Here is a 19,261-nt window from a genome sequence, read left to right as displayed (position 1 = left end):
TCTCCCTCCCCCTCTCTCTTCCTCTTTTTCTCCTCCCTCTCTCTTCAGGAATACCAGATCGATATCATCTTCGCTCAGACCTGGGTGGACACCAGACTTCGGTACAACAGCAGCAGCATGAGGCTCCTCACACTCAACAGGTAAAACCAAACCTCTCATCATAATCAGACAATAATCAGATCTTAATTAAACAATAATGAAATAATGGTTTAGTCCAGTCTCCATAGCAACAAAGCAATTAGATCTCATATACGCACGGTACAATATGGATACTCTGAGCTACAATTTGCCATAATCATAGACTGTATATATAAATGGACATAGCTAACCTGCTAGCCGCTGTGTTCCAAACAGTAAGTGATCATGTGCGCACTTCCGGCTCCATCGAGTCTGGCTCCAATTCACTTTCTATTGAAAAACTGTGAAAACTGCATTTACTCTCTCTGTAACTGTTGCTGTCAGACTCGTCATTTTGGTCTTAAAATGTTCATATTGCTATTGAGTCCGCAAAATTAAGATGCGAACATTAATAACAGACCAATCAGGCGCCTTCTTTTCCCGTGATCGCTATACATTAGCGTTAGCAACAGGTTTGATCGACAGCAACCGCTTCTTACTAAACCAGAAGCCTTACCGTCAACAGCCTCGCTCCGGATTGGCTCTTTGGTTGCTGCAATACTGAAAAAGATATTGGTGCTAACTGTAGGCTAACTGTTCAACATTGGGCAGATACCGATATCAGGGAAGCCTCTCGAGATCACTAATACCGATCTTGCAACTGAAATATCAAGCATCCATAGTCTCACAGTGATTTTTAATAGATTACGGCTAATTTACTTTGTTGTTTTGCGCTAGCCTCGCACTTTACGCCACATCAAAATCAAAACTGGGACTTGACTGGGACTAAACCAGGACTAAATAAGAACTGGATCAAACCAAATCTACAAGCTGGTTCGTTTAGACGGTTTGTAGTGGTCGAGTTATTCCTCACTTACCTTATGCACTCCAACAACAACAACTAGCATGCTAAGCCCCACTTCCTGATTCTTTACCACCTTATAATTAGACGCAGACAGCACACAGCGGTCTCATTTTGACCTTAAGAGCTTCTTACACAATGTGTCTGTAGTGAAGCAAGGCAAAAGAGAATTGGTCTCATATGAATACTTATATGAATACAGTCTTTTTCAGAACGATCAAAATCTCATTAATCTTCAATAATTGTGAAGCTTTTGAACAAACAGCTGGTATTGTCACATGAGTTTGAGCGTATAACCCAAAGCAGATGGAGACACAGTTTTATATTAGCTCAGTACTAGTAATACAGCTGCTGTCCGCCATGTTTGTTTACTCACGATCAAGTTTTATCAGGAGAGATTAGCGAGATTGAGCGTGATTAGAAACAAAGAGACGGGCTGAAACATGGATTTTCTTTCTTGTTTGTTGCTGTTGTTGCCAGTTAGAATATGGTCCAAATTCATTTCAAAAGTTACCTGTATGATTAGATGGAAATAGAAAGTTAAAGCCATATTTTGGAATTTTCTCCGATATGTTTTATGCTTAGTCTGTTTAAAGAAGTGGACTAAGTGAGTGTGACGTCAGCTCCAGTCAAATGAAGCTCATCAAGGCTAGCAGTTATAGCGTGAATTTGGCGACAAGTTGCATATTAGGAATTCCGACAGTGAGTATCATAGCAACCAAAGAGCCAATACAGAGTGAGGCTTTTAAAGGTAACGCCCCTTCCTGCCCACACTGCTGGTTTAGTAGGGAGTAGGCACTTAGCAACGGTGTCAATCAAACCTGTGGCTAATGTTAGCAGGAGCGATCTCAGAGAAAGAAGACGCCAGATTTGTCTGTTACTAATGTTCGTAGCTTGAATTACGGACACAATAATGAAATAAAAATACCATGAACATTTTAAGACCAAAATGTTCATGGTATTTTTATTGTGTGCCCCAGAGAGAGGGACGACAGTTTTCTAATGTAAAGTGAATTGGAGCCAGTCAATGGAGCCAGAAGCGCGCCCTTGATCACTTCCTGTTTGGAATGCAGCGGCTAACAGGTTAGCTATGTTCATTTATATTTACAGTCTATGGTTTTATGTCATACTCTGGAATATTATAGCCAACACAACAATATTTCCATGGAAACAAGAAGGAGGAGGCCAAATGAGAGTCAGATTTGTGGAGATGCAAGCCCACTTACAGCAAGGACACATGTATTTCAGTGCAATAAACAACAAAAACAACAACAAAAAATACAAAAAACCTTGTATTTTAGTCTATTTTTTTGGTTAAAAGTTTACATACTGTGACTTTAACATAAAAATTAAAAACACTGTATACTTTGAATTGAATGGATCAAAACTAAGACATGCATTCTTAATGGGAACGGGCTTGCTTCTCCACAGATCTGACCTGTAACAAATGACGCCAACTTCTTGTGCAATGGAGATATATACATTTAATGGCATATTGTAGAAAATTCAAGGCAAAGCAATAAAATCTTTATGGAAACAAGCAGGGGTGTGATCCTCCATCAGAAAAGTTGCACCATTAAATTAAAAATACCATTTAAAACCACTGCACTTAGACCATTACTAAATCAACTGCTTGTGCAACAGAGATGAATATGTTTAATGCCATACTGTGAAACATTTAGGCAAAGCTTTAACATCTCCATGGAGACAAGCACGTGCTAGATCCTCACTTAAACCACTGCTAAATCTTTTTCTTTTTTGAATAATAGCACAATTTTTCCCCACTGCATTAATCCCTCTATAACATCTCCATGGAGACAAGCAGGGGGCAGATTCTCCATCCGAAAAGTTACACAGTGCACCATTAAATCCACTGCGCTTAAACCCCTGCTAAGTCTTTTTTCTATTTGAATAATAGTAACATTTTTTCCCCATTCAGCACTTCGCGGAACATTCTAGGCAAGTAATAACATCTCCATGGAAACAAGCAAGGGGGCAGATCCTCCATCAGAAAGTTACACAGTGTGCATTAAGTCAGAAACACCAGCGCTTAAACCATTTCTAAATCTTGTCTTTTTTGAATAATAACACCATTTTCCCCATTCAGCACTCTGCAGTCTCATCCATTCAAACTAATAAACTGTAGCCTCCTTCTCTCCTTCTGCTACTATTGTGTTTGTGTTTTTTCACTCTCAGAACATCCCATTTGAGAACAATATCTGCGCGCCGCGGAAGAGGGCCTATAATTAATGGAACCAATTGATTGATGTGCTTTGTTTTCTGTGTGTTTGCCAAAGACTGTATAAAAGAAGTGGACTAAGTGAGAGTGACGTCATCCATCGCGTTTGGCTCCAGTCAAATGAAGCTCATCGAGGCTAACAGTTATAGCGGCCAATTTGGAGCCAAGTTGCATATTAGGAATTCCGTCTGCGCGTATCATAGCAACCAAAGAGCCAATCCGGAGCAAGGCAGGCAGGTTTAGCAGAGAGCGGGCGCTTAGCAATGCTGTCAATCTGTTGCTAGTTCTAGTGGGAGCGACCTCGGGGAAAGAAGGCGCCTGATTTGTCTGTTATTGATGTTTATGTCTTGATTTACAGCAAATTAAAAACACCAGGATCATGTAGAGCGGGTTAATACGAACATTTAAGACCAAAATAATGAGTCTAACAGCAGCAGGTACAAAGAGAGGGGCGACAATTTTTCAATAGAAAGTGAATTGGAGCCAGAGTCAATGGAGCCGTAAGTGCGCCCATGATCACTTTCTCTTTGGAACGCGGCGGCTAGCACGTTAGCTATGTCCATTTATATATCCAGTCTATGGCGTTAGCACGGTTTTTTATTACCCACTCATTGAGAACGCTAGCTATTCTGATTTTTTTTTGTAAAATTCATCCTCTTTTGCTATCTTCTTGTGTGTTTTTTTCTACAGCAATATGGTGGGGCTCATTTGGCTACCGGACACGATATTTAGGAATTCAAAAACAGCGGATTCTCATTGGATAACGACGCCCAATCAGCTTCTCCGGATTTGGAACAATGGGAAAATACTCTACACACTCAGGTAAAGAGGAAATGTTACACCGTAGAGCATTAAAATGTGTTCAAATTGGGACATCATATCATACATAATATCAGAGGATGGTTAGTAGATTAGCATAGAGATGAGTAAAATGTATGAATTATAAATGAATGAATTAGGTTAAGCGGTAAAGGTTTAGGTCATTTTTATGGCTGCTAATTTGGTTCACACTTTGCTATTAATGGGAAATGATTTGTATTGAAAACATAGCTGCTTACAAGAACCATGAAGTAGAAATAGTACGTGCAACAATTATAGGCATAGTACTTTTTAGTCGCAGTAAATGCTATGTTAATTTGACTACTTCTTGTGTAATATACCCTAGTACTAGTCTAGTTTTTGAGTACCTTGCTATGCTAACAAGATACTCAAATAAAAGGTCATATAATAGGGTCTGTGCACTGCAGCTTGCTAGCTAGCTCACTGTGTCTCAAAGCTAATAATTGCTTTTATTAAATCGGAAAACACAAAATAAACATCCTACTAGTATTAAAATTCAAAGTAATTAAAATAAAGATGACCCAGTTATTTGTATATGTAGAATACTTCAGTTTGTGGTGTTGTTTTAATATTTATTATGGCTCAAAATTAGCATTAGCATTAGCATTTAGACACAAAAATCTGTCTTTATAAACACAGAAGTTATTTGTGTAGTTTTTAACATGTTGTCAGTGACATCCACCCGCAGCTCCCTGTCACTGCCTGAACTTTAAATATTTATTCATTTTAGTGTGACTCGGGAAAAACTCCATAGAGATAGAACTGCACAGGAAGTAGTGACGCTAACAGGAAGTAGTGACACTAACAGTGAGGTTGCCGGGTGCTGTTGTGCATTGAGCTAATTAACGATGTAGATTTTCTTATTGTTTAGCTGATTAATTGTTTTGTTTGTTTTTTATTCACCTAATTATTTTTTTAGGATTAAAATGATTTATGTGAATGGCTGAGAGGAGAATGCATGGAGTGAGTTGGCGATATGGTGCCACATAAAAAAATGAATAAAAATATAAACTATGATGAAATAAAACTAAGGGAATGCATTAAAATAAGGTAAATAAAAATAGATTTTGATGTACAAATACAAAGTATGAAGATGCAGTTTACTTAGTTTTTCTGCAAAATCCTAATAGTTTTGAGTATTTTGCGTATGCCATACCACGTCATCTTTTAAGCTTCTAGACCATTTTGACCAGTACATTCAAGTCTTGTCACGATACTAAAATCTAAAACTCAATTTCGATACTAAGGAGCTGACTCAATACTCAACACCAATACGATACCACAATCAAGAGAAAAATGTAAGAGAATATAAGTTAGGTATTGTACACAAAATAACAGTACTTTCTTTATGTTACTATGAGTTTTTTGTTCTGATAATAATGGTGTTTGAGTGTTTACCCATTGATCTGAAGGTTGGCGGTTTGAATCCTGCTCTCGACATAAACATTATCGGTTGCGCGGTCACATCCACCGACCCACAGGTTGGCGGTGCGATTCCAGCTGCCACAGATGAATGACCTTCTAGTTTCGATGTTAGTTTTAGTATCAATTAGTATTTGTTTTTCGATACTTTTGACCACCCTCGTACAGTCATCTCTACTTATATCATTTCAAAATACTTTAGTAATTGTCCAAACTTTTGCAACTCAGTCTTGAACAGTTATTTCAGTTTCCATGTTTCAGTTCTTACCCTGGTAATACTTTAGGAAGCTAGTTTTGTATATCTGTTATGAAGTATTTGTGACTTCCCGAACAATGGAACTTTGATTGGATTAATTTTATCTTAACATAGCTATTTGTGGGACATTTTGTTTATACGTGGTACAGTATATGGTGGCACTGGCAGAGTGGTTAGCCTCTCGCTTCATAGCTTAACCCTTTATCCAAAACATAGTATATTGGTTAAAAAAAAATTGACCTACTTTGTCCTGAACAAAATCTTTCTGTCCCGGCCTAATGCCCAAAGCAACTGGAATACATATTGTACTTTTGAAAACATTTATATCATGTTTTCATCAATCAAACCATAACCTAAATCCGTGACAGACAAGAAGTTCATTATAACTTCTGAAAAACGCGTCTTTGTCTGAAAATACATTTGTAGCAGCTGACACAGTTCTGTTGTTTAACAATCAACTTAAAATTCTGTCCTTTTTAAACGCCTGCCACATGTTGACGTCTAAAAATAAAAGCATGAAAAAGCCTTCCCAGAATAGCGTGCAGAAATAGCTTGTTTTTGTTGAGACGAGACAGGAAGTACACGCCGTTAAAGAGGTGATATGAGCCAGCGCTGTCCTGGAACCGGACCATATGCAAATCCGAAGAGGAGGGGACAGTATGAGGAAGAGTAGTAGTAGGAGTCGTAGTAATAGTCGTAGTAGTAGTAGTACAGCAGCTATGCCAGTAAGTCATTGTATTATATAGATTGAAAAAAAATGCGTTTGTTTTAGTAGGGATGTACCAATTTGATCCAACACTGGTATCGAGTATCAGCTTCCAAATATCAGTTCAGCCGATATCCTGGTTGGACATATATAAACTGATTTAAAATGACCCTAAAAGCCTTACAATGTTTGAAATTTGTATCAGTTTTTTATCTTAGTTATGTTATAAACGCTGTTTCCAGTCTCTGCTCTGGTATCGGTTGGTATCGGGTATCGGCAGACACTTAAATCCACAGAATCTGAGTCGGTATCGAGACTGAAAACGCCGGTGCGTCCCTATGATTTTGTGGTAGTCTTAGATAGTTGTTTAAAAAGTAGATGTTGGTAGTACTGGTAATAGTGCTGACAATGGCTTTAGTAGTAATAGTAATAAAAGTAGTAGTCATAGTGGTAGTAGTAGTACCAGTTGGTGATGCCAGTAACAGTGGCTTTTTTCTCATGTATTTGAGGAAAATGTGTCTTACCCCAGTACAGATATATTATATAAGCAGCTCTTGAGGTCAAAATAAGTCCACTGCGTGCTGTATGCATCTAATTACAAAGCGTTTTACTGTTTGGAAGTGCGTGTTAGCATGCTAGTTGTTAGTGCTTATAAACTCATCATGGTGAGTAATTACAATGCTCTGAATGCATAAGGTAAAAGAGTGATAACTTTGGACCACTAGGACTAGTTCATTCACCACTATGAATGAACTAGTTGTACTGTTTTTCATTGTTTTAAGATGGTGAAAATCAGGTACACCACCTTTAAAAACATAACACAACATACATTTTGATAGATTGTAGTGATAGTAGTGTTAGTAGCAGTAGTAGTAGTTGTAGAAGTAGGTCTAAGTGCCTTTAAGAGTGATAAAAGGTTGCAGTTTTGTTTTTTTGCCATAGCCGTTGCAGTAAGTAACGGTAAGTTAGGTACTTCATTCACTGTACCACTTTTTTAGATAAGTATTTTATTACTCACTCCAGCTACACCAGTGATCACGTCGGCCATCTTTGAACTGCCATTGACCTGTCCTCCCCAGTGTACAGCAGAAGCATGGCCGCCTCGCCTCCTGATTGAAGTCACTCTTTTGTACGCGCAGTCAGAGGTTTAATGAGAAAGTGTGGAGCTCACAAAGACAACAACCAAGTACAACGCAGGCTTCATAAAAGGCCACGTGTACAGCCATTATCTCTGCCTCAAATTCACTCTGGAGGTGATATATTGAAGAGCGCGCGTTGAATTATAATGAGGAGTCTACTGTTTGGGTAGGGCCACGTCTGCACAAAACTGGAGTACGAACTTCAGATCAGAGTACATCCAACTGTGGTACAAGCAGTAGTAGTAGTAGTAGTAGTAGTAGTAGTAGTAGTAGTAGTAGTAGTAGTAGTAGTAGTAGTAGTGAAAGTTGTGTTAGACGTAGTAGTACCAGTTGTGCCCGCAAAATGCCCGAAATTGCAGTACTGACTTCAAATCACAGTCCAGCCAACTGTGGTAGAAGTAGTAGTATTAGTATTATTAGTAGCAGTACTAATCAAAGTCGTGGTGGTAGACAAAGTAGTAGACATAGTAGTAGATGTAGACATAATTTAAAAACATACTTTGTGCGTGCTTATCGATCGTAGTTGTAGTAGATAATAGTAGTAATAAAATGTGTCTTTTATTATTTGGCAAATTTACTTTTAAATAATTGATTGTAGTAGTAAAAATGCCTGTAGTAGTAGTAGTAGTAATAGTAGTGATAGTAGTAGTAGTTCTAGTAGTAGTAGCTAATAGTCTTTGTCTAGTAGAAATGCCTGTAAAAAAAGCAAAAAAGAAATGACTGTAGTAGTTGTAATAGTAGTAGTAGTAGTAGTAGTAGTCAAAGTTGTGGTGCTAGACGTAGTAATACCAGTTGTTCCCGCAAAATGCCCGAAATTGCAGTACTGACTTCAAATCACCGTCCACCCAATTATAGCAGAAGTAGTAGTAGTACTAGTCAGAAGTAGTAGTAGTACTAATCTAAGACACAAGTAGAAGTAAGTGAAAAACATACTTTGTGCATGCTGATCGATCATAGTTGTGGTAGATAATAGTAGTAGTACAATGTGTCTTATATTATTTGGCAAATTTACTTTTAAATCATTTATTGTAGTAGTAGAAATGCCTATAGTAGTAGTGATAATAGTAGTGATAGTAGTAGTAGCTAATAGGAGTAGTCTTTGTCTAGTAGACATGCCTGTAGTAGTTGTAATAGTAGTAGTAGTAGTAGTAGTATCTATCCAGTCCAATCAGCACTGGCACTATCAGTAGTACTGGTGGTGGTTGTAGTAGCTATGTGGAAGTAGTAGTTATACTGCCTGCCCAACAACACTTAAAACCATCAAAAACCTCTATAAAAGAGGCCTAAAAATACTTGATAAAAAACCCATTTCCCAAAACCACTGTAACGTTTTGAAAAATCATAGACTATGGGACTTTAACAACATGACCAACTTTAAAAGAGCTTGCCTAGTTTATAAGGTCCTACACTCCCTCGCACCACCACTGTTAAAGGAGTACATTAAATGTAAAGACAATTTACCAAGGACCACACGAGCCACAACCATAGGTGACCTGTGGAATAGTCTCTAAATCCTGAGAGAATGTCCCACGTACAGTTCTTCATTTATAGTGACAATGTGATTTAAACTTTTCTATAGAGACATATTTATATGTTTGGGCAAAATATGAAGGGGGTGGGAATAAAATGTAAGTGTCTTGAATGGACCAAACTGACTGAAATAATGAGAACTGTGCAGTGAATGTGCAATATTTTGGATGGTGCAATAATGTGAACTGTACAAGGAAGGTGCAATAAGTTGAATGTGCAATGAGTGGAATGTGCAATTATGGGAACTGTGCAATGTGTGTAGTGTGCAATTTTTATTTTGACCCTTGGGACAACGGATGGAAATGATCCTTTGGCTATGTTTGTTCATTAGCATGCAATGTCCCAATCAAATAAATAAATAAATAAATAAATAGTAGTAGCTGTAGCAGAATATGTATTTGTAGTAATAGCAGTATTTAACCAGTACCACTAGTAGCAATAATAGCTTGTAATTGTAATAGAAGTAGTAGTAATAGCATTCTTCCTATTGATTTATATTAGAGAGGGGCCCAATGTGAAGCTTATTGCCCCGGGCCCCAAATTTCTGTCGACGGGCCTCATTAGAAGTAGAAGCGTCTACCCAGTACCACTAGCAATACTCCTATTACCACCAGGCTAGTCTCAATATTAGCGGGTAGTATCAGTAATAGTAGTAGTCGTGGTCGCTGTCATAGCACAAACATTAGTCTCCAGCACCCGCAGTAAAGTACACAGTTTCAAACCTAACCTACGAGTTAATATTGTGTATAAAAAAGAAGCCAGTGGGCGTTTTTGATTAAATACTCGTGTCATTTGGAGGGATTTGATGTATCAGCGAAACAGCCGTGTGAGCAGCCGCCATCTGTTCTGCAAAAAAGAAAGAGAAAGTTTGGACACTGTACAAGAATGTAAAATATATTAATTGAAAACATGGCTTTATCGAAGCAGTTAACCCTTTATAACACAGTGCGGTAGCTGCTTTTGAATTTGAATTTAGCTTATAAAAATGTAAAAGACATTGAAAAAAGGTGAACTCCAGTTAAGCCAGATGCCCTTTCTAACACATCCCTTTTAGTTTAGCCTTTCTTGGGACCAAGAATGTATAAAGAATGTCACCCACAGCATTCGGCTCCAGTTATTGCGGTGAATTTGAAGTCGAATTCCATATTTGCAATCCCGATCGTGAGTATCATAGCAACCAAAGAGCCAATCCAGAGCGAGAGTGATGGAAATAATGCTTCTTCCCTTCACTTAGCAATGCTGTCAATCAAAGCTGTTGCTAACGTAAGCGGGAGTGACCGGGAGTGAAAGAAGACGTCTGATTTGTTGTGAAATAAAAACACCAGGATCATGTAGAGCAGGTTAATATGAACATTTTAAGATCAAAATGACAAGTCTGACAACAGCAGTTACAGAGAGAGGGGCCAAAGTTTTTTTATAGAACGTGAACTGGAGCCAGAGTTGATGGAGCCGGAAGCGCGACAATGTTCACTTCCTACTTAGAGCACAGCGGCTAGCAGGTTAGCGACGTCTGTTTATATTTACAGTCTATGTTTGGGACTCAAAATTACTGTATATTTAGTTGCATATGATATACACTGTAGAACAAAATAACTACTTTGTTGAAAAATTATAACTTTCCTGCTTGTCTCTATGGAGATGCCTTGCTTTGCCATGTTCCACAGTACGACATTAATCTTCTAACTTCATGGAGTCAAGCAGGGGGCTAAGTTACTGGTCAGATCCGTGGAGAGGCAAATTCAGTCACAGTAAGAATTAACGTCTTTGGAGATATTTTTGAGCAATGAAGCATCAGCTGATTCACGCAAGATAGATAGATTGTTCCAATGCAATACTGTGGAACATTCCTGGTAAAGCAGTAACATGTCCATGGAGACGAGCAGGTGACGGACCCTTAAGTTACACCGTGCACTTTTAAAGCTCATTTTATCAACATTGTTTGTGGCATCTGCAAAACTGCAAAACTAAACATACAGTAAATACGTGTCCTGAGGATGGATAGTGTGTTTGGAAGGGCATCTGGCTTAAAAACAACCTGCTGAACCTGTTAAAGATTTTTCTAATCCTTCTCTCTTTGTTCTTGTCTGCTTTGGTTTTCTACAGGATGACCATCAACGCAGAATGTCAGCTCCAGCTCCATAATTTCCCAATGGACGAGCACTCATGTCCTCTGGTCTTCTCCAGCTGTGAGTGCCCCGCCCCCTCACACACCCACACACATACGCACACACACACATGCGCTCATAAGGCCCACTGTAGTGTGAATAACTCAGCCGAGCCTTTGTTTTGATGACACCTTTTTATACAAGACGCAACACCAAACACAACTATTTTGGCAGGCTAAATAACAAAAAGAATAGATTTTATAACTAGCTTTAAAAATAGACCCATTTTCTTGCCTGTTTTCTATGAGCAATTTAGTGAATACTGGTGGATTTTCATTTATTTCAAGGCTATGCTAATCAACAGTTTGCAATGTTGACAAATGAAATGTTTATTTATATTAATTATGTTATGTCACCTCTATCCGTGTAATTAATTTATCCTCATCTGACACAAATAAGTTGCATTTTATAATCGTCTGTAACAGAAATGTAAATGTAACAGAAAAGGAGACAAAATGTATTCAAATACGACAAAATAAAAAAAAAATAATAAAAAAAAATCAACCAGTATTTACTAAATTTGCCATGGGAAACATAACTAAAATAGTATTTTTTATTTCTATATTTATTTCTATTTTGATTTCATTTCTATTTTTATTTGTATTTTGATTTTTATTGTTATTTTTGTTTCTATTTTTATTTATATATTTTTGTTTTATTTCAATTTTTATTTATATTTTAATTTCTATTTTTTAATTTCTATTTCTTTTTTTCTAAATTTTTTTTAATGTATGGCTACAATGCTTGGCACACCAAATTTAATATTTTTGTAGAACTGTTTTTCCAGATCAAGGCTGGAGCTGGAGGCATGGAGAAAGACCAAAAAATAGAATAAATGGTGGGTTAAGTGTCTTGCCCAAGGACACAACAACAGTATCTTTGGAGCTGGATTCAAACTGCCAACCTTCAGATCAAGAGACAAACACTCTGCTAACTGAGCTACTGTCACTTAGCCTAATTGAGTATTCTGAGGAGCATATGGTGGATAGAATTGACTTGGTTGCGCTGTACACTGCCCCCTAGAGTTGTCCACTGAAACTACACTTAATCGCCTTTGCTAAAGTCGTACCTCTCTCCATCATTGTGTGCTTTTGATCACAGCTGTAATCAGAGGCATATTGAGATGGTGAATGAGGTCGTAGTTCACACTCTATTTGGAAGTCTGAATAAATCCATTTACCGCTGTACGACTAGTCCCGGGTTTTCTGTCGTGTTTGGATAAAACCAGGTTAATGAACTTTGGGTTTTGAAAGACATCGCCAAAGATTTGAAATGAAAAAAAAAAGAATGGAATTAGGTCAGAAAACACATCCGCAATGAAGCCGCATGGATTTTTAGTGCCGTGTTGGAAGGGCATCTGACACATTTACTCAATTAACATGATTGAGGAGTACTTACTGTATGTTACAAGTTGGAAAAGCATGTTAAATATAATACTTTACGCAAACAGATAAAAGTTTGTCCCTTCTGGGTTCCCGTAAACTATTGGCTTCTGTTTTATAACTTCTACACCTCGCAGTATTAGATTACAGGAAGCAATTTTTTATAATTAATTTAAAAATTGTGTACAGAAATATAGATAATATTCAATGTAATACTAGCAAAAAATATTTAGAAAAAAAAATTAACAAAATTGCTTATTATATATATATATGGATTGCAGTTATTCCTCACTTATCTTATGCATTCAGAGCGTCCTAATTACTCACAGTGATGAGTTTATAAGTGCTTTTTTACTACTTTCAGAGGCCGCAGGTAATGCTAACTAAGCTAAACAGACCTGGAGTTGTGTTTTGTTTCATTCACACATGTTTGAGTAACTCGTTATTATTAGTCTGTCTTTATATCCGAAGCTCAAAATGCTCTGTTCCACCTTGTGATGTCATGAATTGGTAGCTTTCAAGTGAACAGCTACATTTTTACTTTTAGTTCAGCAGAGATTAGCAATTCCAGGGCTGAAATGATCCAAATGATTCTCGTGAGAGTGTAGGGAGTTTACAAACACAGTGGAGCACTTCCTGTATCACCACATGATGACATCACAAGGTGGAGTGTTTTCAGTTTGAGAGAAAAACTTAAAAATACACAGTTTATTGTTTTCGTGTTAAATGTGTGAATGAAAAAACACAACTCCAGGTCTGTTTGCGACAAGGAAACGGTAAAATAACATAGCTCAAAAAACAACGCAACGTGGACTATTTAATTTCTTGTTCAAAAACACAATCTTAGCAAAATATCCCACATTGCTTCTTTAGTATTATGTAAACTACAACATCTGCGCACACGTCCGACCTCATATATGTTTAACCGGGTTCTAAACAAAGCGTGAAATATCTTTTGACAACGCCGACCACGTACGGAAAAGCCTCTCTCGACTTCGCCTGGTTTTGATAAGTGTAAGATTTGTGGACCAAGTGAGCAGTATTTTTGCAGTGGCCGGGCCGTCTGTCTCCTCCTCCTACGCAGACACACGAGCAGATGGAGATGAGATGGAGAGACGGAGAGAACAGAGAGATGGAGAGATAGATGAGTAGAGAGGGAGAGAGGAGGAAGACGGGTTGAAATGTTGTCTGTTGCGTTGGGTGAGTAATCGCGTTTCTATCCACATATGGGCTAAGTACTGCTCAGCTAAGACAATATTGGATGTGCTTCTGTAGCTACAAATGAGCAGTAAACGCACAGGGAGGGCATCTGAGCTAAACTCTGTGAAGGAACCACAACAGGAATCATCTGAATCTGGAGGAGTATGTGTAATTATTTGATAGTGCAGTACTAGCAGAAGTAAGGAAGTCCTGGACATGTTTGAGTAGTAGGATTAATAGATAATAGATAGTGTTTTTTGTTGTTTTATAGTAGTAGTAGTAGTAATAGTAGTAGTAATAGTAATAGTAGTAGTAGTAATCAAAGCAGCATTGTAGTAGAAGTAGTTGGTAGTAGTAGTAGTAGTTTAAGTAGTAGTAGTACAAGTAATAGTAGAAGTACTAGAAGTAGAAGTAGTTGGTAGTAGTAGAAGTAGTAACAGTAGTTGTAGTAGTAGTGGTTGTTGCTGTTTTATAGTAGTAGTAGTAGTAGTAGTAGTAATCAAAGCAGCATTGTAGTAGAGGTAGTTGGTAGAAGTAGAAGTAGCAGTAGAAGTAGTAATAGTAGTTGTTGTAGTAGTAGTGGTTGTTGTTGGTTTATAGTAGTAGTAGTAGTAGTAGTAGTAGTAGTAGTCAAAGCAACATTGTAGCAGAAGTAGTTGGTAGTAGTAGTAGTAGTACCAGTAGTAGTAATAATTGTAATAGTAGTGGTAGTAGTAGAAGTAGCAGTAGTAATTGTAGAGGTAGTGGTAGTAGTAGTAGTAGTAATAGTAGAAGTTGTAGTTGTAGTATCAGTAGTATAAGTAGTAGTATTAATAGAGGTAGAAGTAGTGGTAGTAGTAGTAGTAGTAATCAAAGCAACATTGTAGTATTAGTAACTATCAGAGATTACTCAAGTAGAATTACAAACTTTTGGTCCATGAAATTACTCGTGGAAAAGTAAAACAGTATTTGTGGAAAAAAAAACTACTACTTATGTAAGAGTAACTTAAAGAGTAGCTGTCAGGACGTTAGATCTGATCTGTGATTTGAAGTGAAGGTAATTTGAAGAACAAGACATGAAATAAGGAGCAAAATCAGATATTTTCAAAGGACAGACACAAAAATGAGATGAAACTACTTTATATCTGAAGGAGCGGAGCAAGACACGCAAAGGTTCAGATCATTTCATATTGTTAACATAAAGGTGACTGCTAACTGTTTGCTAACTGTGAGCTATGCGTAAGGTTGGCGGTGCGATTCCAGCTCCCACAGATGAATACTGTTGTTGTGTCCTTGAGCAAGACACTTCGTCTCCATTAAATATTCGCCAATTTCAATAGAGATTTACACAGCTGCCAACTTGTTCCTATTCCTCAAAACACATAAATAACACAGATAAAGCGGGCTCTCCTCTTCACAGATCTGACACGTAACTCGGCCCGGTGGCGTCTTCTTCGCGACAGACACGTTTAATGTCAGACTGCGGAACATTCTCGGCAAAAGCAGGAAAAGCAGGTTGAGCACACTCCATCAGAAACGTCACACGAGAGCATTTGTCTGTCGATCCGAAAGGTCGCAGGTTCGAATCCCGCTCTCGACGTAAACATCATTGGTCGAACGGCGAAATCTACTGACCCACAGGTTGGCGGTGCGATTCCAGCTCCCACAGATGAATACTGTCGCTGTGTGAATAGTTGAGAGGTTCCTTGACGTACAGCTCTTTTAGCTTCTAGAAGTTGGAAAAGCGCGATATAAAAATGTGACCTTTTAGCCTCAGCGGTACAATACAGCAGCTACTCCATTCAAATAAACTCCTTCCATAAGTTCACCCCGAAATAATATTGTACGAATTCAGACTCTAAATGACACAAAAGCCTTAAAAGCTCCGCCGGTAATCATTTCTGACCTTGTACTTTTGACGAGCGCATGCACTAAAAGTACGTAATGGGTAATACATGCACTTTACAGTCTAAAAGGAGCGGTAAAATACTGCAATCCGATGGGCTAATATTATACCTATACTTCAGCGAGTCTCCATAGAACTGCGTGTACTTGTCTCCTATATGTAATCAAACGGGACAAAGTACATGACCTACTGTGTAATATGAGCTCTAATGACACGTGGGCAATTATAGTGTCTTTACAGTGACGTGTAAAGTTATATGGACGGAGTTGAAGAATGTTGTTGCTATGGAAACTGATAAGTTCACTGTAGTTTATGAGAGGGAAATGGGTTCGGTTTTAGCGTTAAAAATCAACTGTTTTAGCGTTAAAATCCATTGTTTTAGCGTCTGGTGAAAGGGCAGTCGCTATGGAGATGTTATTGCTTTGCCAGTAAAGTTCCGCAGTATGGCATAAAAGCAGGAGAGTCGAAAAGGGGCCCCTGTTGTCCCGGGCCCTTAGTAGCTCAGAAATGGAAACTCTTCCTATTTGTTTATATTAGTCAGGGGCCCATGTGAACCTTCTTGTGTTGGGCCCCCGATTTTTTGTCGATGGGCCTGTAAAAAAGTTATCAATCTCCATGGTAACAAGCAGTTGACAACTCCAAATCAGGTCTGTGGAAAGGCAACCCAGTTCACTGTGAGAATGTATATTTTTCAAGTTTTTTTTTTTTTGGTGTTTAGCGATAATAACAAGATAGTTAAGTGTAATGTCATACTGTGGAACATTCCAGGCAAAGCAATAACATCTCCATAGCAACAGCCCTTTCACCAGTGGATTTTTAACGCTAAAACAGTGGATTTTTAAAGCTAAAACCAAACCTATTTCCCTCTCATAAACTATAGTCAACTTATCGGTTTCCATAGCAACAACATTCATCAACTCCCTATATAACTTCCACCAGAACAGTTCCACATTGCACCTTTAAGTAAGCAAGTAAGCAGCGTGCCATTACAAATTGTTCTGATAATAAACATTTAAAATTTTACTTTTGCATTCTAGGTATAAGAATGAGCTCTCCACAAACCTGACTCGTAACTGCGCCCGCTGCCAAGTTACACAATGTGGCTTTAACAGGTCATGCCAATTTGAATTTTACGTAAAAGTGAGTGAGCAATGTTGAAGTACCACACAACAGCTAACTTTTCTGCTTAGTTTACATTAAATAAAAGTCCATCTTGCTTCGGAAAGGTCAGATTCGTCACGGCGCTCCTCATCCGAGCTAATGCCAGCACGAGTTATGCCATTTTTTTTAACATCGCCATGACAACTGCAACTGGTCATCTCAAAAGACTTGGCCCAAAAAAGTATAGGGAGATTTTTAGAGCAACTTTGAAAGGCGGGTGAAAGGTTATAGACTTATAATCTTGAGCTCGTCGTTAGTTTTTCAGTTTTTTTGGAGTGAACGGAGATGCTTTTGCCATTTGAAACAAAGCTTATCGCTGCAGTTTTTGTCACTAGCGAGAGGGGAGGATGAAGGGGGGGGGGGGGGGGGGGGGGGGGGACGCCGTGGTAGGTGGAAGAAAAACGCTTTAGGTTGTATTTTTTTTTGACGATTCACTTTAGCAGCACTTTTCAGACAAAACTCCAAAAACACGCTTTCAAAAATTATTCATCAAAATCATAAATCATGTTGGACTATCTAGAATTTTATATGACAGTTTACGCCAAATGCCCTTCAATGCAAAATATAACCATACTTATTGATGCATATGTCCTATAATTAGCGCTTTATTACCCCAGATGCCCTTCCCTATCCACCATTCTCCATTTATTCAGGCTTAGATTGGCTTTTTGTGACCATGTTTACTCCTAAATTAGATACAAAATGCTCCTTTTTCCCACTTTTCACTCACATCACGATATTCAAAATGAGGTCTTAAATACGTCACTATTTTATTTTTAAGTAGTAATACTTGTATAAAAGAGAGCTGTTGAACTGGGGAGTACCTGGAGGACTGAGAAAGAGAGTGAGCGAACAGTGTGATTGGTGTAACAGGTATCCATACGTCAAGCTCCGCCCCTGCAGTCTTGTGTGATGTCATGTAGTACAGTGATCCCTGATTTATCGCGGGGGTTATGTTCTAAAAATAACCCGCAATAGGCGAAATCCGCGAAGTATCAGTTTTTACAATTATTATCTATGTTTTTGGCTGTAAAACCCCTCACCACACACTTTATACACTTTTCTCACACAGGCATTAACATTTTCTCACATTTCTGTCTTGTTTAAACTCTCTCAAAGTTCAAACCTTCGTAGGCGTCTTTGTCGGTGCAGAACGTTTCATCGACATTGTGGGTTTTGTCGGAGAGAAAACCTGCAAACATACAGCACTTCAGAGTCACACTGCGATCCAACATTTATGTACATTTGTCTGAACACATTCTGTACTGTACAGGAGACACGACACAGAGGAGACTGATGGACAATGGTCTACAGTCCAACAGCCAATCAGGATGCAGAACACAATGCACGATCATACTCTGTAAAAAAGCATGTCAAATTGCACACAAAAAATCCACAAAAAACAGCAAGACCACAAAAGGTGAACTGCAATATAGTGAGGGACAACTGTACTTAAAATTGCAATGGCCACTGGCAGCACAAACACTGATTTAGGTGTTTTTTTTACCAGAAAGCTGCAGATTTGCTTTGTTTCGACTAAAGTTGCCCAAAAAAAGTATTAGGAACATTGGGCCAATGCTATTAAAAAAAACATATACACAGTTTAGTAGCACAAACAACGTAATTTAGTTCCATTTGTTAAAAAGATCCATATTTGATCTGTTTGTTCTCTACATTCTACTATTTATATGATTCATTTTATAGACATTTTCCTATTGAAGCTGCCACTCACTTTTCTATGGCCCGTTTCAGTCAAACCAAGCCATTTTGTCTTATTTTTTTCCACATCCACTTGTTAATGTATTAGCAATAACCTTGCAGGTTATAATGTGTTTTTCAAGTATTCGCAGGTCAGTGAATGCATCACGGGTCTAGCATTAAAGCTTTTTAATAGGTTTCAAATCCAGCCTCTACATTAGAAAATTACCATCAGAATGAGCAGAACAAATAGAAGGCGATGCATAACCTGTTATTTAGTGACATACTAAAATGCTCTTAGTTAATTTAATGCTTGTTCTAAAGATTACAGCCCGGCTTTTATGGCTGAAGGGGAGTACCTCTGCAGCTAAGGTATTATCCATTGTATAGTAAATGGAGTAGTTGGTCTGTTCTTTAAAAAGAGTTGGGAAAATCAATACCAGCACAAGCACTATATCGAAAATATATATGTTACACTTTAGACCATCCTGGACTCTCCTGCAGTGGGATTAAAGGGGCCATGTTCCTGCAGCCACCAGTGATAATGCAACTAGCATGCTAACTATGTATTTCATGATTATTGGACAATACAACATTTTTAAATCCATTTTTTATTTTATTATTTGTATTTTATTTAACTAGATAGTACACTGCTGACT

The 19,261-nt window shown here is 38.1% G+C and overlaps 1 protein-coding gene across 1 annotated transcript in view; it reads left to right on the top strand.

The window, feature by feature from the left end:
- Positions 1-19,261, top strand: part of LOC117381643 (gamma-aminobutyric acid receptor subunit gamma-3-like) — a 177,712-nt gene that overhangs the window by 101,866 nt on the left and 56,585 nt on the right. Inside the window, exons 4-6 of the mRNA XM_033978638.2 lie at positions 49-140; positions 3,909-4,040; positions 11,215-11,297. Of these exons, the coding sequence (XP_033834529.1) occupies positions 49-140; positions 3,909-4,040; positions 11,215-11,297 (307 nt within the window). The remainder of the gene's footprint in view (positions 1-48; positions 141-3,908; positions 4,041-11,214; positions 11,298-19,261) is intronic.

The sequence above is a fragment of the Periophthalmus magnuspinnatus genome, chromosome 2 (assembly GCF_009829125.3).
Source record: "Periophthalmus magnuspinnatus isolate fPerMag1 chromosome 2, fPerMag1.2.pri, whole genome shotgun sequence".
In the NCBI taxonomy this organism is placed as follows: Eukaryota; Metazoa; Chordata; class Actinopteri; order Gobiiformes; family Gobiidae; genus Periophthalmus; species Periophthalmus magnuspinnatus.
This window is presented reverse-complemented; position numbering and strand designations above follow the sequence as displayed.